The sequence below is a fragment of the Ruditapes philippinarum genome, unplaced genomic scaffold (genome assembly GCF_026571515.1).
Source record: "Ruditapes philippinarum isolate M1 unplaced genomic scaffold, ASM2657151v2 ctg2381_1_1_1_1, whole genome shotgun sequence".
NCBI classification, from domain to species: Eukaryota; Metazoa; Mollusca; class Bivalvia; order Venerida; family Veneridae; genus Ruditapes; species Ruditapes philippinarum.
In genome coordinates, this window is record NW_026858840.1 from 13,307 (window position 1) to 39,024 (window position 25,718).

Below are 25,718 nucleotides of genomic sequence, written 5' to 3' on the forward strand. Positions count from 1 at the left end.
ATGTATTTTATAAAGCATCAGATCGATGAGCACCTACACCTTCAGCAATCTCGGTTCTGTAATGTTTAGTCCACTATACGTTTCACGATTTTATTTCGACTACAAACGATGACATTTGCTATTTACTCAGATTCAATTCGATTCACGATTTCCTCATTCAATTTATCCTGTATTATTAGTTGTCTGTCATTTTTTCGCTCGTTCCGACGTCATTCTCGATTTGATTTTCTGGAAGGGAGGTCACTCTGAGCACATGACAAAACTGTACCAATGCCGTGTTGTGATACGTTATTGCTCTGACAAAATATGTCACCATAAATATTACGATCGGAAAACTGTTTTTGAAACGATTGCAATTGTTATTCAATTCGTTTTTAAACGGCAATTACTTGTGACGGTCTAATTGACGGCCGTTTAATAGATACTTTAAGACCAATGACCATGAAAAATATTTGTTTGTTTGCTTGTACACATCAAACCTTCACGCTAATTACACCGGTGAGAATGCCCGTAGGGACGATTGTTTGTCACGGCCGTTTAATAGGTTCTTTAACACTGAATTTTGTACATTTGGACCGACATTTACTGGCCGCTGGCCGCGATATAAAATCGTCGTTTAATGGAACTAACTTATATAGTAAAAATCATCGGGAGGGATTTTATGCGGCCGCTTAATAAAAAAGTCGCTAAATAAAGGTGGACGCAAGTACGATGCCGACTGTATATAGTGAAAAAATCAACAAAGGGCCATAATTCTCTTAAATTTGGTCGCAGCAAAAATTCCTTCCTTTACTACCATCTACACATTAAGGTTGTTCATCCCTGGAAGTTTAAGCAAAATCTGCCATCCGGTTTAAGAGGAGTTGCGTTCACAAATTTCTACATAGTATATAGTGAAAAAACCAACAAAGGGCCATAATTCTGTTAAATTTAGTCGCAGCAAAAATTCCTTCCTTTACTACCATCTACACATTAAGGTTGTTCATTCCTGGAAGTTTAAGCAAAATCTGCCATCTGGTTTAAGAGGAGTTGCGTTCACAAGATTTCGGGACGTACGGACAGACGGTCGGACAGACGTACGGACACTCGGACGGACAAGTGCAACGCTATATGCTCCCACTCTGTGGGGGCATAAAAAAATGTATCATATTGTATGTTAGTCAACAAAACAAAAATATAAGATCAACAGATGTTTAAAACAATGTGTTATAATAACAATGAGTTAAACAATGTATTCACAACTGCACAGCAGCATGAATATGATTTTAAATGTTAAACATAATTTCAAAATCTATATGAGATATTTATAATGCCATGAAATCTGAATCTATGCATCCATCCAACTGTTTTTTGTTGTTGTTTTTTAAATAATGTAATTCAAGCCATTTAGAGTTTCTTATTTGTAGATTGTAATACGAAAAGTTTCAAGTAACTGATCTGTACTTGAATCATTTTGATGTTTGGCTGACAAAAAACAACACACATATAAACTATATGTTGTTTATCAGAGGCAGCATCGTTTTTTTTCTTCTTTGATTAATGAAGAACAACGGTGGACTCCTTTTAAATCATTGGCTGATAAAGAAGGCCGGAATTGTACAAACTGCATGGGTTTTTTTTCCTGTAGAATTCTATAGTTGATTGTTGCCCAGATGCAGAATTTTTTTAAGAAGTTTTCCACTCAAACCTGTCAACATTTGGCACTTTCTGGAGTTGGCACAAAGAAATACATACATAACAGGATCACATATATTGACACCAATGCTGAACCTGAAATATATAAGACAAAAATAACTATAGTGTCTGCTCATTTAAATGTTTCTAACGCAAACACACATAATATATATTAAAGTGATTTGCTTGTTTTTTATTTTGAATGAAAACCTCTCATCATAAGAGAAATTTTCAAAATATGGACTGAATGAATAGTTAATCTGGGGAACAAATGTCTGATCTTGGTCTGTACTGGTCACATGGGTTAATTCAATTGCCACCTTTGTTCAGTTAGTAAGGGCTTTAATGTCTACCTAGATCTAATAAAATGTTAATCTCAAACCAGATACAAGAAAATTAATTTCAGTATTGTATTTGAATCACGTGATTATTCATTTTTGCCAATTTTTTTCATCAACAAATTTTTGTGTTGTGTTTTTTGCCAAAAGACAATAAAATAAAAAGCATTAATACTTGACAAGTATTGTTGTTTATTTCTGAAACCTTTCCTTTTTTTAAGTCTTATCTATTGAAGTACTTCAGTTATACCTCAGATTAAGTTTCTTCTTATTTCGTTGGGTTTTAAATCATGTAACATGACATTTTGTCACATGCTAGCATGGCATTTTGTCAAACTTCAAAAGCAAGAGGAAGTCCTTGGATGCCCCTTTCTGCATAATTTACTAAATGGGCTACTAAGCAGACCCATATCCCTTCAGTAAGCTTGCTAAAATGAGGATTTGGTATTAAATATCAACCTGAGTTATAGTTTAAAGATCATACCTTGGAAGTAATCACTTTTCCCATCTTGGAAGATATAGTTGATAACAATCACAGAGAAAATCACAGCCCATAGATGAACATCATTAAATACGAGGACGAAATTCATTGGCTGAAATATACAACATATACATTTACATTAAATCAATATTTATTGTAAATTTATATCATTGTAACCTTACCATAGCAACCATTATACATATTAAACATATTTACCATAGCAACCATTATTTATATTTAAGGTATGAACCATAGCCATCATTATTCATATTAAACATATATACCATAGCAACCATTATACATATTAAACATATTTACCATAGCAACCATTATTTATATTAAACATATATACCATAGCAACCATTATTTATATTAAACGTATATACCATAGCGACCATAATTCATATTAAATGTATTTACCATAGCAACCATTATTTATATTAAACGTATATACCATAGCGACCATTATTCATATTAAATGTATTTTTCATAGCAACCATTATTCATATTAAAAGTATTTACCATAGCAACCATTATTCATATTAAAGGCATTTACCATAGCAACCATTATTCATATTAAAGGTATTTACCATAGCAACCATTATCCATATTAAAGGTATTTACCATAGCAACCATTATTCATATTAAAGGTATTTACCATAGCAAGCATTATTTACATTAAAGGTATTTTACTTTAGCAACCATTATTCTTATTAAAGATAATCTTTTTTTAAACACTTTGACTAAGAAACTATTTCAAGTCAGCATGGATCTAAGTAATAAAAGGACTGACATAGTACACACAGCACAATTAATTACCTTGTCCTCACCTTCTAATCGTTGTATTTTGAGTAATTTGAAAAAAACATGTCTAAGTTAAAAGAACATAAATTACATAAGGGAGCAGAAATACATATTGTCTAACAAAGTACTTGTCTAACAAATTACTTTACTGCTAAATTAGTAGATTTGGAGATAATTTTGCATAAACATAATCAATTTCATCTGAAACTGACAAACATTATTCTTTCAATTTAACTCCCTTTGGCATTGCTGATTAGATACATCCCAATATAGTTTTATACACTTAAAGAAAAATCAGAAAACTTACATATATTAGGTTGATGAGAATCAAAGCTGGAACTTGAATCAAGCACACCTGAATTGCTGTATTTGTTCCTATTTCAATTCTGAAAAATCCATTTATATTATTAACATTTCTTTTTTAAAAACTACTAAAGATGATAATAACATTACATAAATGTTATACTTTCATATTGTAAATTAGAAAAAAAAAAAAAAAAAAAAAAAAAAAACAAGAGCACCGCTAGGCGGAGCATTATATGCCCGAAAGTGTTTTTTTATATATTAAGGATGAAGCATTTGTAAGACATTACATAAATTAAATAAAGTATTACCTCCTTCCAATAGCAATCCTCCTATAAAGTTTGAATATTGTGGGCCAAATAGAAATTAAGTTATGCTCCGGAAACTGTTTTCAGTTTTAAAGTAATAATGACCTTGACCTTTGACCTTGTGACCCCAAAATCAATAGGGGAATTCTACCCAATATGGACAATCATCCTATGAAGTTTGAATCTTGTGGGCCAAATAGATATTAAATTATGCTCCAGAAACTGTTTTCAGTTTTAAAGTAATAATGACCTTGACCTTTGACCTTGTGACCCAAAAGTCAATAGGGGTCTCCTACCCAATATGGACATTCATCCTGTGAAGTTTGAACACTGTGGGTCACATGGTACTTAAATTATGCTCCGGAAACTGTTTTCAGTTTGGAGGTTATAGTGACCTTGACCTTTGACCTTGTGACCCCAAAATCAATAGGGGTCTTCTACCCAATATGGACAATCATCCTATGAAGTTTGAACACTGTGGGCCAAATGGAACTTAAATTATGCTCCGGAAACTGTTTTCAGTTTTAAGGTGATAGTGACCTTGACCTTTGACCTTGTGACCCCAAAATCAATAGGGGTCTTCTACCCAATATGGACAATCATCCTATGAAGTTTTAATGTTGTGGGCCAAATGAAACTTAAGTTATGCTCCGGAAACTGTTTTCAGTTTTAAGGTGATAGTGACCTTGACCTTTGACCTTGTGACCCCAAAATCAATAGGGGTCTTCTACCCAATATGGGCAATCATCCTATGAAGTTTGAATGTTGTGGGCCAAATGGAACTTAAGTTATGCTCCGGAAACCAAATTGCTAACGGACGGACGGACAGACGGACGGATAGACAGACGGACGGACGGACGGACGCCAGGGGGTATAACATAATATGCCCGAAATTCTTTCGGGCATATAAAAAAAACGGAATACCCCACAGTCAGGCTAAGCGTTACAGGAGAATTATATCCGACGACGACGTGTTCTCTACTTCACTGAGCAAACTACGAGAATTCTTCATAAGTAGAAATTTCCCTGAGACGGTTATAGATTCAGCGTTTCTTCACGTGTCACAGATGTCACAAGAGGATGCCTTACGGCCACAAGATAAAGAAAAGAAAAACGTTCTTCCATTTATTGTGACATATAATCCGTCCTTACCTAATATTGGAAATACTATTCATAAATATTGGGACCTACTAAATCTGTCAAAAAACGAAGGTGTTAAAAATATTCACAATAACTACACACCCATAATTGCCTATAAACGTCCAAGAAACTTACAAGACTTTTTATTTAGATCTAGATTTGATACTGATAGTGACTTTACATCACATTCTGGAGGTTGTTGTAGAAAACGCTGTTCTCATTGTGTTCGTATTAATAGTGGTACGTCATTTTACAGTTCAAATACAGGAGAGATATTTGACTTACGTCAACATACTAACTGTCAAACCAAGAATTGTATATATTTGATAACATGTAATAAATGTAGCATGCAGTATGTTGGTCAAACCAAACAACCTGTGTCTAAACGAATGAATAGCCATAAATTTGATATATGCAATTTTGTAGATCCTGCATTCTCCACTAATGTTGCAAATCATTTTAATAAGGACGATCATAATTTTACCGACTTTTCATTTATGCCCATAGATGTTGTTTACAATACTTTAGATCGTTTGTGCAAAGAAACATTTTGGATTCATAAGCTAAAAACTCATTTTCCAGAAGGAATGAACACAAAGTTGTTATACTCAATTAAATAATTCATAAAATATCAATCCACGCTACAAATGCTAGAATTACGCCACATAGATATTCGTTTTTTCCTATTATCATTTTTTATAATTAAACCCTATAGGAAATATTCGTATTTATTAATCTGATATCTATTGTGTCGTTTTTATATTTTTATATTTTGATGCTTTGTTTGGTGCACTTATCTCTTTTATCATGAATTGGAATTGTTCGTATTTGTTCGTTTTTCCGCTAAAGTGGGCGTGACGTTAATTGTAAAATTACGACGTCACGTCCGTTGATATTATTATTATTTATTTACCTTGAAAAAGGCATACATTTGCCGAAACGTTGGAAAAATAAAAAATGATATTATACGTGTTATTGCTGTGACTTTATTATTTTAATATTGTAAATTAGAACATATTCACTCATCCTGAATTCATTTGATCAGAAAAAAAGTGATATAGTTCCTTCCTATCAGTAAGTGAAACTGCTTGTTTTTTTTGTTTGGTTTTTTGGTGCACCAACACAATTTAGGTCATATGGCGCCAAAACAGGAAAGACAAAATGGCTAACATGGGGTGTTACAAACTTCAAGCAACACTAGAGGGTCAAAACCACCTCACCTGCTTGAGCTAAGAGATGCAAAGGCTCCAGTAAGTCGAACCAATTTAGACGCCTCTTACGATGAGGCAGGGATAAACAGTAGCTGCAATTCTGATGCCTCAACCCTTAAAGGCAACCCCTCAGCCACAAAAGGGGTGAAAACTGTGCATTTCAACATTGCTTATATTTTATGATATACATGTACTAATTATTTTTTTAGTTGGGTTTAATATCGCACCAACACAGTAAAGTTCATATGGAGATTTTCGATCTTTAATGATTGAGGAAAACCTCAGGTGCCCCCGTGTGCATTATTTCAGGCACAAATGGGCACCTGAGTAGAACCACTGCCTGTAAGCTAGCTGGATAGCTATTTTGAAATGAAAGCTGTTAACTTACTCTAAATTAACATATTTATTTTGTAAGGAAAACTGTAAACTCACCCTAAATTTACATTATTTAGTAACGAAAATTGTCAACTTACCCTAAATTTTCATTTAATTTTGTTAACAAAAACTGTCAAATCACCCTTACTTTACAAATTAATTTTGTTAACAGAAACTGTCAACTTACCCAATATTTACATTATTTTGAAATGAAAACTGTCAAGTTGTCAACTCACCCTAAATTTACATTATTTTGTAACGAAAACTGTCAACTCACCCTAAATTTACATTATTTTGTAATGAAAACTGTCACCTTACCCTAAATTTAAATTATTTTGTAAGGAAAACTGTCAACTCACCCTAAATTAACATTATTTTGTAACGAAAACTGTCAACTCACCCTAAATTTACATTATTTTGTAATGAAAACTGTCACCTTACCCTAAATTTACATTATTTTGTAATGAAAACTGTCACCTTACCCTAAATTTACATTATTTTGTAATGTCACCTTACCCTAAATTTACATTATTTTGTAATGAAAACTGTATTCCGTTGATAATTTCTGGTAATTCAGGAATCATTGCAATCATTGTCACACCAATAAAATACTGAAAGAATATAATTAAAAACATTAATATTTGACAGTAAATATCTGAAAAAAATATTTCTATATAGTTATTTTATAATGATAAAAAGCAACAATAACTAACCACATCTCTTTGCAATAGTTTGTGTTTAAAAGTCTGAATGGAAGCTAAAAAATTTACAAGCTCAGGATTCTGATACAACAAAAATAACCACAATGGAAATAAGAGTATCTTTTTTTTCATGCTATCCCTGGTGCTGGTGTGATGTCATGGCTTATTTATTCCCATGTATGTTAAATATTTGTACAGTACATAATGTTTTAAATGTCCATGTATATGAATTCTATACTGAAATAAATCTATCTATCTTTACATTTATATTATGATAAAAACAAAGCAAATATTAATAAAGAAATATACCTCTGACACACCGGAAGTTTCAAGAAGATCTTGTATATTTTCTGCTATAAGATCAGCACAGAGAGCTATCAATGTGGCACAACACAACAATATAAAACAACTCTTTATCCTTGACCACTGGGCAGCACCTTCATCTAATAACATACAAACAGGATAATATAACACTAGTTTATCCTTGACCACTTGGCAACCCCTTTGTCTGATAACATAAAACAAAATTTCTTACATATCTTAACATTTATAATATATTCTGATTAAAAAAATCAGTTAAAAGAGGGTCAAATCAGTGAAGTAACAGCTTAAGAAAGCAGTTAAACTTGTGGATAATGGAGGACAACAGAAACCACCTGAGGATGAATGTCATGCAATCACAAATGCAAACCTTTGTGTTAAAAAGGTACCCTTTAATTATGTTTTTGTACATCTAAATTTTAAAACCAACGGTTGAATTATGGATCAGGTTTGCAATCTAAGTTTCATATTCTGCTTTCAAATCATACATAATACATATCACAGCAAAATAAGTAATATAAATGTGTAAGACATGATTATTAATAATAATACTCACGCCCATGGCCGCCATCTTTGGCTACCTCATCATAAAATTCGTCATAAACATACGATGTATGAGTTCTCAATGTAAACACTACACCAATGATGTATGATATAGGTAGAAGTATGGCTATAGCATAAACCAGTGGTTGAATATGCTTGTCATATAGTGATTTGTCACCATCCAACCCAATCTGTTAACAAATACAAAATAAAAATTGTTTCAAGGTAAAGTTTGTTTGTGTGTTTGACTATTACATTGAATTTAATACATTTTTGGCATTCTCTCGGAAATTTGTTCAAGTAATCGTCTTTCCATGGTAATACTTCATGAATACTAAATGTATATATATCATAGAAGTACAATTACAATGATACTAACTTTTTGCTCTCCTATATGGTAATTTTGCTGGTGGCGCGGGTAAACAGACCCAAACAAACACACCAAACTTAACAGTAATGTTCTAAATCTCTTAATGGACTTGCTCTGCTTTGAATTTGAAACTGTCCATTATAATATAAAGGGGTTTCAATATTGAAAATCACAAAAATATGCAGTGAGAAGCAAACCAGCAGTATATATACTGTCTGGTCACGACTACATGGCTGTGCAGGAGCACCATGCACACACTATACTGATGGTATATACATGTCTTTATACATGTATCCACTAGCTATTCAAACAGTTAATTTTCATGCGATCATTAATAATTAATGTTGAAGTTGAATGAAAGTCCAGATTTTTCCCCTATATCTTCCTTATAAAAACCTATGTATGAGTCGAAATTTTATGTGTCGAATTTTTCGATGTGTCAAAGTGTACTTCATATTACATTTATATTACTGTTATGTCACACCCTATTCGATAACATAGAAATTATACATTCCATGAAAAACTAGAAATGTGTCCATAGGACACGGATGCCCCCACACGCAACTGTTCTGTCAATCTTATGACTCTAGGTCAAATATTTTTTGGACTACATGTGCCACAAGTTGAAAACTAAAAATCAACAAAGGGCCATAATTCTGTTAAATTTGGTCGCAGCAAAAATTCCTTCCTTTCCAACCATCTACACATTAAGGTTGTTAATCCCTGGAAGTTAAAGCAAAATCTGCCATCGGGTTTAAGTGTAGTTGCGTTCACAAAATTTCTACATAGTATATAATGAAAAAATCAAAAAAGGGCCATAATTCTGTTAAATTTGGTTGCAGCAAAAATTCCTTTCTTTACTACCATCTACACATTAAGGTTGTTCATCCCTGGAAGTTTAAGCAAAATCTGCCATACGTTTTAAGAGGAGCTGCATTCACAAAATTTCTACATAGTATATAGTGAAAAAAATCAACAAAGGGCCATAATTCGGTAAAATTTGGTCGAAGGGAAAATTCCTTCCTTTACTACCATCTACACCTGAAGGTTGTTCATCCCTGTTAGTTTAAGCAAAATCTGCCATCCAGTTTAAGAGGAGTTGCGTTCACAAAATTTCTACATAGTATATAGTGAAAAAATCAACAAAGGGCCATAATTCTGTTAAAATTGATCGCAGCAAAAATTCCTTCCTTTACTACCTTCTACACCTGAAGGTTGTTCATCCCTGTAAGTTTAAGCAAAATCTGCCATCCGGTTTAAGAGGAGTTGCGTTCACAAAATTTCTACATAGTATCTCGTGAAAAATCAACAAAGGGCCATAATTCTGTTAAATTTGGTCGCAGCGAAAATTCCTTCCTTTACTACCATCTACACATTAAGGTTGTTCATCCCTGTAAGTTTAAGCAAAATCTGCCATCCGGTTTAAGAGGAGTTGCGTTCACAAGATTTCGGGACGTACGGACGGACGGACGGACAAGTGCAACGCTATATGCTCCCACATTGTGGGGGCATAAAAATTCAAATTTCAAAAGCAATGAAAAATGCCTAAAACTTGATTTCTAATTTTTTAGTTTTTTTCAGCCATTAAAGAAGATATAATTTACCACAGACTGTGTACATCCAGTACACTGCAAGCCTGATGTATGGTTCTGTACTGCCACCACTGTACTGTTGATCTCACATCTCTGACACTGTAAATCCCCAAATATCTTTGAAAACAATGTTGGAGCAAAAACACCTGCAAGAAATGTGCATTACAATTTATCAAATGCAAACAAAATGCTACAAATTGCTGTTATATATTAACTTAATTTAGAAAGTTATTGTTATTTTTGATATTTTGACACTGATATGAAATATTACCTAATTGATGTGTAAAGAAAGCAAGCATTTTTTACCAAAAGTCCCATTTTGAGAATTAAGTAAAGGACACCTAACAACCAAATAACTATACACTAAATATAAATTTTGTAACCAAACTAGAAATGTGTCCATAGGACACGGATGCCCCCACACGCCACTGTTCTGTCAATCTTATGACTCTAGGTCAAATATTTTTTGGACTACATGTGCCACAAGTTGTGCCACAAGTTGAAAACTAAAAATCAACAAAGGGCCATAATTCTGTTAAATTTGGTCGCAGCAAAAATTCCTTCCTTTACTACCATCTACACATTAAGGTTGTAATCCCTGGAACTTTAAGCAAAATCTGCCATCCGGTTTAAGAGGAGTTGCGTTCACAAAATTTCTACATAGTATATAGTGAAAAATCAACAAAGGGCCATAATTCTGTAAAATTTGCTCGCAGCAAAAATTCCTTCCTTTACTACCATCTACACCTTAAGGTTGTTCATCCCTGTAAGTTTAAGCAAAATCTGCCATCCAGTTTAAGAGGAGTTGCGTTCACAATATGTCTACATAGTATATAGTGAAAAAATCAACAAAGGGCCATAATTCTGTTAAATTTGGTCGCAGCAAAAATTCCTTCCTTTACTACCATCTACACATTAAGGTTGTTCATCCCTGTAAGTTTAAGCAAAATCTGCCATCCGGTTTAAGAGGAGTTGCGTTCACAAGATTTCGGGACGTACGGACGGACTGACGGACGGACGCGTTCACAAGATTTAGGGACGGACGGACGGACAAGTGCAACGCTATATGCTCCCACATTGTGGGGGCATAAAAAGAAAGTAAAGGAATTAATTAAAACTGTTAAAAATGTTAACTAAAGATGAAGACCTACTTTCACAACAAAGACTTTTACAAAACATTACGAATCTTGGCAATGATTGGTGTAAGATCTTAGTACATGTATACAGCCAGGCCATTTTGCACATCAATGCAGTCTAGCTGGACTCTATACTGTTACCTGCTCTAATTAACTTAGTAAAAACTCAAAATAATTTCTTTTTATGTCTATTTTGATACATTTTTGATGGTCAGTGTACCTAACTGATTTTCCTGGATAACTAACCTGTAATTACAATTTCTCTGCAAGCGACCCACTACTTATCCTTTACGATTTTTAAATAAGGTGTGAGAGACAAATTAGCATTAGTCTGAATATTCAAGATCCATTTTCACGGAAAAATTTGGCCTCACCAGGGGATCAAGCCAGCAACCCTTGGATTACAAATCTAATGCTCTCCCTGCTGAACGGGCATGACAATTACATTGATAAAAATTTGTATGGGGAAAAATTAAAGACAATATAAATCAAGATTATTTACCTCCAATAGATACAAACAATAACAGTGCGGTAATTGAGGCTGATTTGGGGTTGAATTTCTGTGACCTGTACTTGATACCACCTACTATCATACATATACCCTGTCAAAATACAATTATTATATTAGTTATAAAGATTATGGACTCGGCTTGGGTACTATTGCAAGCAATCGTTTACATAGGGCCATATAACCTTTCAGAAATAATAAGTACAAATTTAATATACAGCAAACTTCATTTTTAGAGAAAAAAAAGTGTGACTTCTTCATAAATTGACAGTAATCGTGTGTATAAAACTCCATAAACGTCATGATTATCCAATGAAAAGCGACGTAACAAATTCGCAGTATTATAAAAGATGCTTTAATAAAATATATACTGTAGCAATCAAATAAAGCAATGAGCATAACCACATGTATACTTACATTTGCGTAATTTACGAAAATACTATTTCCCTTGTACTATTAGTGAAGAAATATGGCAAATTTATTAATCATATTTACTTAATTTCATTGGTATTAAATTGTTCAACCAATCAGGTCTTTGGAAATGCAATGTAAATTAGATAATAAAATTCATATAACTTACGGGAATAAATAATACACATCCAATTAATGTTCCTGAAAGAAGAAGAAAAAAAATTCCAATCAAAATTTCTTCTTTTATCCCCTCAATATTATTCATATGTCATAAACTAAAGTACACTCTGTATTCATAAAATCATAAATAATTATATCAACACATTCCTTTTCAAAGGTTAATATATAAGTTTTATGCCAAAAATAGAAAAACTTAAAATTGTCATATGAAACCAATGCTTCCTATGTTTTTGTTGGATTCTACTATGAATTAATTTAATTTGTGGGCATGAAATTTTAAGATTATGTCAAAAAAGAAAGTTTGTGGTTTTGTCACAAAGAACATTTTCCTGGATTCTTAAATTTGTAGACAGTTTTTTTTTTCAAAAGGTAAAATGTATATAATGTGATGCAAAATAACCTTGAAATGATATTTTGTTTTGATTGACCTATCCATGAAAACCACGAGTACTAGTTCCCCACGAATAATAATTTTGCAGTAAGTTACCTCAAGCCCTCAAGCATTAAGGTCACATGGTGACTTTCCAAGTTTTACTGGTGCAGGAAGACATAAGGGGGCACCTAAGTAGAACTACTGACCTTCTGTAAGCCAGCTGAATAGTTTCCTCTCATTAAAGTGAGTGATATAAGGCCCCAGTCCAGTGCTTTTAGTTTAGTAGGTAAACTCATACAGTTGCCCTTCTTTGTGTTATTACAGGTTTAAGCTATTTCCGTTTTCATAAAAATCAAGCTAATATAATTACATTATAAAAAAATTATACAATATAGTTACGTCACGTTCAAGCTCAAACAGATATTTTTTATCTTAAAATAAATGTAGACTTTTCCTAATATAAACCTACCAGCTAGGGCTGCCCGTACAAGCTCAGCGTAACATGTAGACTGGGTATCTACACCTTTTAACAGGGATACAATATATAATATCAACTCCACTACTGAACCAAACGTAGCATTCATAACTGCCCCAATAGCAAAACTACTCTGTGCTGATATGCTGAAAATTTAGAAAAATAAAATTATACATGTATTATCTAAGGTTATATGTATCAAGAATTTATCAGTTAAATTATCTGCAGCAAAAACATCATTGGGGAAGAATACATTAAACTTACAGCAATTTAATCCTTAACTTGCTGAAACAGAAACTAATTAGCCTTTGCCACCAGTATTGAGCCTGTTCACATTTTCAGTTTCTATTCTGTTGGAACCCTATTTTTTGTATATTTCATTTTTGGCAATTTTTATATTGAAAATCCTTTTAACATTGAATAGTCTGTTCCAGATACTAAACAGGGCAAATTCATTACAAAAATTTAGCAAATAAAGGATTAAATGGGCTGTTATCTTACCATAGGGTTACAGACAAAGGATTAATTCCATATGGATTATTCTGTTCACACATACATTAAAACTTAATAAATGCTATGGCCATGACATTCCTAGATAATTCTCAAAGATTTTAATTTACAAGGTTGGTTCTTTGTATATAAGTGTATAAGAATAAAGATAGTGACCCAAATATGTATTTTGTTTATAAACCTGCATTCTACAACAAACATAGTGTTCTACGCTGCTTAATCTAAGGTCCTGTAAAACTTTCAAAATATACAAATAAAATTGTGGGTCTGGATGGGAAAATGTTCTATTTTTAAAGCTTTTTTTCCCTCTGTATTATAAGTCTCTGTTAATACTAACCTAATAATGGCCATTCCAATATAGTATGTTAATGGAACAATGGCTAAAACAGCTAAAATACATTTCTGAAAAACAAGAAATAAAATGTTTCTACTGTCATATTTACCACTTTCAACAATAATATGTGGAATTTTTGCTCTGAACATTTTTTTTCATAATAACGGCATGCAGTAAATTGACAAAGAGACAAATTATACTTATAAATATTTAACGTGAGAATTTTCACTTAACATCTACAGTCGACTCTCGTTATCTTGAAGTCATCGGGACCGTCCAAAAAATATCGAGATAACGAAATGTCGAGATAAACGTATAAGGTTTGAACAAGGCAGTAGCTGAGTTTTACAAAGGCATGTGCATACCTTAAGTCAAAAAAAATTAAAGTATGATATCTCTATGTCTTGTTTTCTTTAGCCTAATATCCCAAAGTCAATATTTAACAAAGTTAAATTAGCAGATGTTTACCAGCGGAAATACGGGAGTCTGTGATAAAAACACATAGTGAGGTTAACTCAGTAATACACCACTATACTGAAAACATTTTCAGCGTGGTCGCTCCCGGGTTTGTTATCAGACCATTCTCGAGATAGTTCTACGGCTGTTTGATATTTTTTTCGATGGCATAAAACAATATTGCAACGATAATGTTTCTATACTGAACACTTTTTCATTTACATCTAAAGTCACAATGAATTTAATACAGCGTTCGAATATTTTATAATTAGTGGACGATTCACTCATTTTGGACAAAAGTCAATCAATACGTTAATTAGGTAAACTTTTATAAACAAAGCTCGACTTGTTACAAACATAGTCATCATAATGACACGTGCTATTAAGCGATTCTCATCTGGTTTGTGTTTTTCACACCTTTTCACACGAGAGACGAAAAATTATTAGTCGAGATAAAGAAAGGATAATAGTGTGAAAATTACTGTCGGGCTGAAATGTTACCTCGAGATACGGAAAATATCGAAATAAAAATATCGAGATAAACAGATATTTCCAATATAGATAAAGAAGGAAGAAAGTCGGGACTTTCAAAATTTCATCGAAATAACGAAATATTGAGAAAAGCGATGTCGAGATAACAATAGTTGACTGTAGTTACATTCAAAAGCTTTTTCAAAACTTAATAAATTATTTTAAAAAGTTGTAAGCTGAATGTGCAACCTCTTGTGTTAACCATTTTTAATAATATAAACATGCCACACATAACAGACAGGGCTATGTCTAATTTAGAGCATTAAGCTACTAACATAACAGTCAATACTTACAGTTACACCATCTGTTATCTTATTGTCTGGGTCAGAATACCCTAACACCAGTGATAAAAGTACAAACACAAGCAAATCTGAATATATGTTAAAGTTCAATACTAAAGTTTTATATTAAAGTCCAACAGTATGATTTTTATGTTCAAGTTCAATAATATCATGTTTATAATGTTAAAATCCTATGATAGGTTTATCATAGTCCAGTTAATAATTTGATTTTTGAGAAAAAATGGCCGAAAAAAATACTTTATTTACTTATAATCATAAATTTATAAAAAGAGATAAATAAATCAAAGTTCAATAATCATCTCGGGAAAAAAACAGGTATTTTACATACATATATATTTTTGTAACGGGAGAGCTTTTGTCTGCTGTGTTATTTTCATGGGAGGGCTTTTGTCCGCCCTGTCAGTTTTGGACGGGAGGGCTTTTGTCACTTTCCAATGCCATTACAAGATTCAATACAAGAGCGATCAGTGATCACATGTGTTGCCTCATGATGGCCAATTTCATGTTGGGACAAGTTTTGTGACAGACGGAGAAGTGATCGGAGTAGTGGCGACATAAATTCCTGTAAAGTTAGGATGAAATTGCCCCAGTAGTTTATGAGTAGTTGGGACAAGTTTTGTGACAGCTGGACAGACAGACAGACAGACAGTGCACAACTAGACTTGGTACTGATCATTCCTGTAAAGTTTGGATAAAATTGCACCAGTAGTTTATGAGGAGTAGTCTGGACAAGCTTTTGTGTATCTGGCAACACACAGAAACAAGAGCTGTCCGTAAGACAGCGCGCTCGACTTTTTTAGTGCTTGCCTATAATACAAAACATTGACAGTTAAGGGCCATAATTCAAATAAAATCTTTGACAGAATTACCTTCTCCTGGACATGTTTGGGAATCATGATTGTAAACAAGTATTCCAACTTTCAAATTAATATCTCAAACAGTTCAGTCAAAAAGTGGACTGGTACTAAAAACTTAACCAAGATTCTAAGTCGATAAAAGGCCTTAATTTTTAAAACAAATCCTTGACAGAGTTACCTTCTCTTGCGTACAGATGGGGGTAATGATGTGAAATAGCATTAAAAGTTTCAAAGCAATATCTCAAAGGGTTAAGGCAATAAGTGGATTTTACCCATATTCAATGTATTTTCTAAGTCAAAAAGGGGCATAATTCTGTCAAAAACCTTGACAGAGTTATGTCTCTTGTCTGTTGATGAAGGTCGTGATGGTAAACAAGTATGGTCAGTTTCAAAAGCAATACCTCCAATGGTTTTGAAATAAAGTGAGGTGGTACAAAAAACTTAACCAAGATTCTAAGTCGATAAAAGGCCTTAATTTTTAAAAACAAATCCTTGACAGAGTTACCTTCTCTTGCGTACAGATGGGGGTAATGATGTGAAATAGCATTAAAAGTTTCAAAGGCAATATCTCAAAGGGTTAAGGCAATAAGTGGATTTTACCCATATTCAATGTATTTTCTAAGTCAAAAAGGGGCATAATTCTGTCAAAAACCTTGACAGAGTTATGTCCTCTTGTCTGTTGATGAAGGTCGTGATGGTAAACAAGTATGGTCAGTTTCAAAGCAATACCTCCAATGGTTTTGAAATAAAGTGAGGTGGTACAAAAAACTTAACCAAGCTCAATACACTTTCTAAGTCAAAAAAGGGCCATAATTCTGTCAAAAACCTTGACAGAGTTATGTACTCTTGTCTGTAGATGGAGGTTATGATGGTGAACAAGTATGGTAAGTTTCAAAGCCATACTTGTAATACTTCTGAAATAAAGTGGGGTGGTACGAAAAACTTAACCAAGGTGTGACGCCAACGCTAACGCTAACGCCAACGCCGACGCCGACGCCGACGCCGGGGCGAGTAGGATAGCTCCCCTTTTCATAGAAAAGTCGAGCTAAAAAACACCTTTTTATCAAAGGGCCATAACTCGGCCAAAAATCATTCAACCGGAAAACCCGTGCAATATGCGCAAGGACTTGAGCTACAGATCAATCCTGTAAAGTTTCATTGAAATTGCATTAGTGGTATAAGAGAAGTAGTCCGGACAAACTTTAAAAATAAAAATTATTAAAGGGCCATAAATCTTACAAAAATCATTGAACCGGAAAATGCTGACAATATGCACAACTAGACTTGGTGCTGATCATTCCTGTAAAGTTTGGATGAAATTGCACCAGTAGTTTATGAGGAGTAGTCCGGACAAGTTTTGTGACGGGCGGACAGACGGACGGACGTTCCAACATTTTGGGGTTAGGGGCTATTTTCTTTGTTTTCTTAAGGGCTACTAGCCCATAAACCCTTTGATCGCGGAATGAACCTATTGTTCTCTTTTGTTCTCTTTACTGTTACATAGCCCCTGAACCCAAAATGTTTGCTCGGACAGACGAACGGACGGACAAACGGACGGACAGACGGCCAAAATCAATATAAAAGTGAGAGTATGTTTTCACATTTTTATACAAAAGGATACTGACTAAAATAATGTTCATCCCATCAACAGTGTATTTGTAGTAATAAATATTGACAGACTGATGTGTATACATGATGATTTCACTACGAATTTTCTTCGGATCCAGGGACATAGTTCCCGAGTCGCCCACACTGACTCTGTCCGGGGGAAGCCACAATACATATGTTATAGCTTTACTGTTCACCTAAAAAACATAGACAACATTTACAAAATATATTGTTTTGGTTTTGTTATACATTGTTCTGATAGAATAAAAATAATTTATGATTTACCAATGTTTTCTCTACAGAATTAATCATGAATTAATGGAAAAATAAAACACCTACCGGTATGCTATAAGAATATAGCCAGGCCAGCCTAAAAGTGTGTGAAATCTGATTAGACTGTTGGCTGCTCAACTTAAATATTCTAATATTCAAATCCCTAAATTCACTAAAGCAATGATCAAGATTCAAAGGACATGTACACTACTTCAGGCAGATGAATTTTGTAAATGAATTTGTCTAGCTTCCATTTTGGAAATGTTCATTATCAATTTCATGGATATTAAGATGAAAATTTAAAGATACATGTTATCATTCAACAGGATCAGGCCAGTTCAGACTGTACAGTTGTGCAGACTGGTCTGGTTCTATACTGCTTTAAACAGGCTGACAAAATTTGCAGGGTAAAATTAATTAAGCAGGGCAAGGAAAAATTCAGCAGGGTAGGCATGGGATTATTCAGCAGGGTAAGGGTTATTTAATTAGGGTCATGGGCAATACAGCAGGGTAAGTGTATATTCAACATGGAAAGGGTGATTCAAGCATGGTAAGGGTCAATATATCAGGTTTAAGGTCAATGCTGCAGGTTAAAGGTCAATATAGCAGAGTATGTGCTAATTCAGCAAGGTAAGGGTTATTTCAGAAGGGTAAGGGTCAGTTCAGCAGGGCAGGCCAAGGGGAAATTCATCAGGGTATGGGTTATTCCAGCAGGGTCAAGGTCAATAAAACAGGGTACAGGTCAATTTGTTAGGGTAAGGGTCAATTCAGCATGGTAAGAGTTAATTAAGCAAGGCAAGGGATAAGTCAGCAGGGTTATGGTAAAATCCTGTTATGTCATTGCTCTTCACAATAAAGATTTTTTTCTTTAGATTTTAGATACTGTATAACATGTAGTAATTCAATCAAAATTGCTATGTTACCTTGGCAATGGGAATAGTGACAACAAAGAACCATGACAAAAATGCTACTATTCCATGAACAATCAGCAAAAATGGTGCTCCAAGTATCAACCATGGGTATGTTCTTACTGACATCTGTAAACAAAACATTTCCTAGTTCAAAATAACAATTTCAAAATGCTTCAAAAATTAAGATGGGAAGATTAACTTCTAAATTACATCTTTACACCATACATGTATTTTATATTGACACACTGCAAAGCTCAGTCCAAATAAAATAGGAAAATAGTGTGAAACTATAGGATTTTCATTGGTAGACACAGATATTGTTTAATACCTTCCAAGTGGCATTGAGGCCGAGTGGCTTAATGATTCAGACAAGTAATCTTTGGATTGCTGAGCTGTTTGCCTGAGTTTAAAATCTGTCATGGGCAAGCCTTTGTTTCCTTGAGCAAGAAACATTATACTAATAGCTTTATACTTCAGATGTATCTAGGAATAGGTTCAAGAGTGTGTCTATAGACCTATAGCTTTCTTCATAATCAAATTGAAATAAATTATGTGCCAGTTCAAACTCTGTCAGGGGCAAGATTTTGTTTCCTTGAACAAGAAACTTAGCACTTGCTTTGTACTGGTTGGTTCCAGGAACTGGTTGGAGATTGTGTCTATAGACCTATATAGCTTCTTACACAATGGAATTGAAATAACCTAAATCACTGTTCAGACTGGTTCACAAAAATTTGACAAATATTTTACCCAGAATGACCTCTTGCAGACTGGTGTATGGTAATTCCTCTCATCAAATGTTTCAGATCTAAGTAAACTGGTCTCTTCTTCCAATCCTCCGTCCGTCTGTCTCTGATGATAGTGAGATTCTAAATCGGTTATATTTGGTGACACATGTGTCTGCAACAATAGATAAATCCCATTATATATTAACATTTAATAAGTCTATGTAATTATTGTACAGTGACTTCAGGCAAACATTATTATTACTTCTGGTACAAGTTCAAAGTGTATAAAGCTATATCACATGGATTCAAATGAAATACTATAATGCAATTTGTAAATGGTAAAATTATTATTATTTCCATGATTTTATGGTCAATTCACAAAGACTTGTAACATAGAATGTCTCTGTTATTTAACAAACATAAATATTGTACATAAACAAAATAAAATGTGTCAGAACACATTATTATGCTGCTATTTTACGTAGATTTTAACTGTTCAGCAAAATTTTGTGCATTTGCCATGATTTACTTAAACACATATTATTATCACTTCAAAATATATTTTGCAGATTTATAAATATAAGGCCCCATATTCTTGGCATTGACGCAAGACATTATCACTGCTGAAATTCTGAACTTGACAGGTCTTATTCATTAACAGCTCATTTCATTTAGTGCATTTGCTAAGCTTCAAATTCTGAAGGGATGATTCAGAAATACCAAAATACAAAAATGGGGCTGCCAACAGTATAGAGCCTGGTCAGACTACAAATATATGCAGGCTAACCTGGCTCTATACTGGTGGCAAAGGCTAATTTTGATTTCAACAGATCAATGGTCAAATGAATGCATACATACATACATATACACTTACCAAGTATACAAACTTCCCAAATGGCCATAAGAAATATCTTGCCATCCGCAAACAAAAAGGTGCTGAAATATAGAAACACTCTTAACAAACCATTTCTGAAAACCTGAATAAAGCATTATTCAATTTATAACAATAGCTGTCCTATCGAAATGACAGTGCACTCCATTATTCTCACGTCTGACCAATGACTCTCTGGTGGACTGCCAATGAAGGCTATGAAGATACATAGTACAGTGGTCAGTTGTCAATAAATACAAATGTACTTCAAATATGCTTGAGTAGAGCTGACATAAGAACAATATTTAAAAATTGCTGAAAACGAAAATACACATGTAGTCAGTTTTTGCCAGCAGAAAAGAGCAAGGCCAGGGTGCACAACTATGAAGTCTGACCAGGCTCTATACTGTTGGCTGTCTAACTCTTTCATATCTGTAAAGTGATAAAAGACAGCTCCAAAGACAAACACTGGACAAGATCATCTAACAAATTTGGCAGGTATAAAAAGATAAATACTGGTACTCAGGACTATCAAAGACCCTGGTACCCTGCATGTGATTCTACCTACCATAAGATCTCCCAATGATGGTGATTGCCATAAGAAAAGCAACAATAACATAAACAACAGCCAGCCACCATCCAACCAACAGGAAATACAGAATATTTGTCGGTCGTATAGTTGATACTGAAAATACATCAAAACATAACATACAAAGTTACTACTGAAAATACATCAAAATATGACATATATAGTTAATACTGTTATAAATTGATTCACAACATAAAAAGTTGATACTGAAAAAAGCATCAAAACATATATAGTTGATCTAAATCGATACACACCATAACTAGAAATGTGTCCATAGGACACGGCTGCCCCCGCATGCCACTGTTCTGTCAATCTTATGACTCTAGGTCAAATATTTTTTGGACTACATGTGCCACAAGTTGAAAAACTAAAAATCATTAAAGGGCCATAATTCTGTTAAATTTGGTCGCAGCAAAAATTCCTTCCTTCACTACCATCTACACATTAAGGTTGTTCATCCCTGGAGGTTTAAGCAAAATCTGCCATCCGGTTTAAGAGGAGTTGCGTTCACAAAATTTCTACATAGTATATAGTGAAAAAATCAACAAAGGGCCATAATTCTGTTAAATTTGGTCGCAGCAAAAATTCCTTCCTTTACTACCATCTACACATTAAGGTTGTTCATCCCTGGAAGTTTAAGCAAAATCTGCCATCCGGTTTAAGAGGAGTTGCGTTCACAAGATTTCGGGACGTACGGACGGACGGACGGAAGTTCTCACAGGACAGTAATTATGTTGCTACTCTATTGTTCTCTCTATTGTTCTTTTTAGCCACACAAAAGAAAATAGCCACATAAAAGCATTACGGAATGAATGGCATCAAAGAGAAAGAACAGTTACCTATTGTCCCTCTAGCCACATAATTACTCTCCTGTGAGTGCGGACGGACGTACGGACGGACACTCGGACGGACAAGTGCAACGCTATATGCTCCCACTCTGTGGGGGCATAAAAATGTAGTACTGAAAGTAAATCGAATCACAACATATATAGCTGATACTGTTAATAGCATTAAAACAAATAGATGATTCTGAAAATAAGTTGAAACATGATATAAAACAGGATTCAGAAGAATCACTTTCTTGCATACATATCAAGAAAACCCCCTTTTAGTTTTCTTTGACAAACTAGAAATGTGTCCATAGGACACGGATGCCCCCACAGCCACTGTTCTGTCAATCTTATGACTCTAGGTCAAATATTTTTTGGACTACATGTGCCACAAGTTGAAAACTAAAAATCAACAAAGGGCCATAATTCTGTTAAATTTGGTCGCAGCAAAAATTCCTTCCTTTACTACCATCTACACATTAAGGTTGTTAATCCCTGGAAGTTTAAGCAAAATCTGCCATCCGGTTTAAGAGGAGTTGCGTTCACAAAATTTCTACATAGTATCTAGTGAAAAAATCAACAAAGGGCCATAATTCTGTTAAATTTGGTCGCAGCGAAAATTCCTTCCTTTACTACCATCTACACATTAAGGTTGTTCATCCCTGTAAGTTTAAGCAAAATCTGCCATCCGGTTTAAGAGGAGTTGCGTTCACAAGATTTCGGGACGTACGGACTGACGGACAGACGGACGGACAAGTGCAACGCTATATGCTCCCACATTGTGGGGGCATAAAAAGCATATCAATGTGGTTTTCTTCATAAAATGAGTCACTCGGCTACTTTTGGTTATGTTCTGTTTTATTCATTTCTGGCGGGTACATGTATATTATTAACTTTTGTATATTAGTAACTTTTAGGAACTGGCCCAGCTTCATTCAAATAATAATAATGAAACCACTGACATAAACTTCCAACCCCATTCTCTTCCATTTTCTTTTGATCATAGAAATCTTCACTTCATTAAATCTTAACTTATCAGTTGCTGAAAACCTTTCAAATAAATCTACATTTTTGTCAAAATAAAACTAATTTTTAGGGTAAATTGTGCAAGGGTATTTAAACACGGAATACACTCTTACATGGAGTGTGCTTCTTCCTTCTCTATAAAACATGGGATAAGGATAAATATATAAAAAAGGAATGTTTATAAAATTCATAAGTATTCATGTGCATTATTTGATATAAAAAGACAAAAATGCCACAAAAGTACTCAGTTCAGAGTACAGGCTGTTCAAATGAAGTATTTTACAAACTGATTGTACCATTTAATTTAACCCATAACCTATGGAACTTCTGTATTGGATTTAAGTTACCAGTACTACGGTAATAGTATAAAATCAAGGTCAGACTGCACAAATGTGCATGCTGGCCTGGCTCTTTATTGGTGCCAAAGGTTAATTTCTTTCAGTTCTAGGGGGTGAGGGTTAACATTGTACAAGGAATGTATGCTCAACATTGATTTGCTTTATCATTTACTTCTGATATGGGTATGAAATCGATAAAGGAAAAGGATAATTGAAGTATACTCACAAAAAAAGATTCGAGAGAAAGGTTTTCCTTTAAACTCTGTTGAGGATATAAACATTATAAAACTTGACATAAGAAAAGAAAATACTATCCTGATGGCCCTTTTTTATCACTCACCTGAGTTACTGCTGTTACAAGCTACATATTTTTCTTAAACTAATATTTCATGTCAAATTTATTTAGCAACATTTGCTTTTCCATTTGTTTATACTAAGTCATACTTCTGCAGTCCTTCAAAACTGGCAATTATTTAACACAGAATATTCTACTACAATATTACATGTTTCAGTAAGCCTGAGCCCACCTTCTTATATTTTTTCTTAAGTGGGACACAAAACATAACTTGTGTGTTGCCTATTATAATCTAAATCACAAAGCTAAGATATCAATTTCAGACTTCAATTCAGATCAGCTTAAAACATATCTTTACTTTGTATCGCCTGTTTTTGATACTGTAACTATCCAGTATTGTATTATGGTAGTTTTCATGCTGAAGTTGTATACTGTACTTGTCACACTATTTAATATGAGACTGTCCATATATAGGCATACTGGTGTTCATATAGAAATTCTTAATTAAAAGCAGCAAAATTTTCAACAATGGTAAAACTGTAAGAAGTTTCTGGCAAGCCTGTCTTAACAATAGCAAGGCATATAATATAGTACCTCTAGCATTTACCCATTGAAACTAGGGATTACCCTATTCTTGCTGAATTTTTGTTATGGATTTTTCCCCAGCTTTTCACTTGCAACAGTCCATTAGAAAATTCAGATATTTCAGTATTAAAGAAACCAAAGCTGAACCATCAACAGTATAGAGCCTGGCTAGACTACACAAACGAGCAGGCTGGCCTGGCTCTATACTGATGACAAATGGTTATCAATTTCCGTTCAACCATGTTAAGGGTTGATAATACATGTCAGAATTTAATACATTACCGTACCAACAACTGGTTTGGCCTCAGAGATATCTGCATATAGGTCCTGTACAATGTCTGACCTCTCAGACAGAGGTCGTGCGGTCACATGACTTTTCCACTTCTTGAAACCAAACTGGAACAAAACAATCTCTGATGAACTACTTTTAACAACCATAAACCTTATTTTTACAAGCACGGTCATGATGAAATCAGACAAATGTTATGACATTAGCCAAGAAAATATAGAATTATGTATATACAGAATTTATCAATGGTTTGGTGTGAAACAGCTGTAACTCATAATACATAATGAAGGAGTAATGTCCATTTTGCACCGGTCCATCGATGTATCCAAAATTGTTCTTATTAGTGGAAATACTGTTTCGTCTGTACCATCATGAAATCATTAAACACATCTTTTTCAAATTTAAGCATTATTTGAATAAATAAGATGTAAGTTAAGATTACTTTAAAGTTATTGTCCATTCTGTGGGCCTCAATAGCATTTTCTGGATGTATGACAACACAGTTATGTTCAAACCCTGTTTCGTCTTCCAATGACTCCCCTCTAAGACTGTGTGCCCCAGATCTCTCCACTGTAACAGAAAATGATAGGAAAATCATGCCTAATGAAAAATTATAAGCATTTGAAAAATAGTAAGTTAATCCACACACAGCAATTTGCAAAATGTGTATAATATATCTGCCCTCCTTGAAATAAGGAACTATTATCTATTTTTTATACAAGGCATTATGATAGTGAATCATTAGAATAATTGAAAGCTTAGCCATTGGACATATTGCCCTAATGGTTTATCATTGGAAATCCTTATTAAAGATTAATCATTGGTATATTGCACTAAAGCACACTGCAATAATGGTTAATCATTGGAAATACTGCAATAAAATTAAGCCATTGGACATATTGCAATAATGGTTGATCACTAAAGGAAATCATTGGAAAATCTGTATCAAACTAAGCCATTGGATATATTGTCCCAGTGTTTAATTATTGGAAATTCTCATTAAAAGTTAATCATTGGAAATCCTGCTTTAAATGTTAATCATTGGCCATTGGAAATATGATACTAAGGGTTAATCATTGGAAATAATGCACTAAGGATTAATCATTGGAAATCCTGCATTGAGGATTAATCATTGGAAATCCTG

At 33.8% G+C, this 25,718-nt stretch overlaps 1 protein-coding gene across 1 annotated transcript in view; it reads right to left on the reverse strand.

The window, feature by feature from the left end:
- Positions 1-1,357: 1,357 nt before the first annotated feature.
- Positions 1,358-25,718, reverse strand: part of LOC132754458 (uncharacterized) — a 30,215-nt gene continuing 5,854 nt past the window's right edge. The window contains exons 3-21 of the mRNA XM_060745086.1: positions 25,017-25,144; positions 24,573-24,681; positions 21,191-21,307; positions 20,626-20,687; positions 19,774-19,923; positions 19,039-19,152; positions 17,856-18,039; positions 15,369-15,445; positions 14,092-14,156; positions 13,239-13,390; positions 12,386-12,417; positions 11,800-11,899; positions 10,174-10,307; positions 8,213-8,390; positions 7,645-7,778; positions 7,151-7,245; positions 3,605-3,683; positions 2,497-2,605; positions 1,358-1,770 (exon numbers count right to left, since the gene is read on the reverse strand). Of these exons, the coding sequence (XP_060601069.1) occupies positions 1,691-1,770; positions 2,497-2,605; positions 3,605-3,683; positions 7,151-7,245; positions 7,645-7,778; positions 8,213-8,390; positions 10,174-10,307; positions 11,800-11,899; positions 12,386-12,417; positions 13,239-13,390; positions 14,092-14,156; positions 15,369-15,445; positions 17,856-18,039; positions 19,039-19,152; positions 19,774-19,923; positions 20,626-20,687; positions 21,191-21,307; positions 24,573-24,681; positions 25,017-25,144 (2,099 nt within the window). The 3' untranslated portion in view covers positions 1,358-1,690. The remainder of the gene's footprint in view (positions 1,771-2,496; positions 2,606-3,604; positions 3,684-7,150; positions 7,246-7,644; positions 7,779-8,212; positions 8,391-10,173; positions 10,308-11,799; positions 11,900-12,385; positions 12,418-13,238; positions 13,391-14,091; positions 14,157-15,368; positions 15,446-17,855; positions 18,040-19,038; positions 19,153-19,773; positions 19,924-20,625; positions 20,688-21,190; positions 21,308-24,572; positions 24,682-25,016; positions 25,145-25,718) is intronic.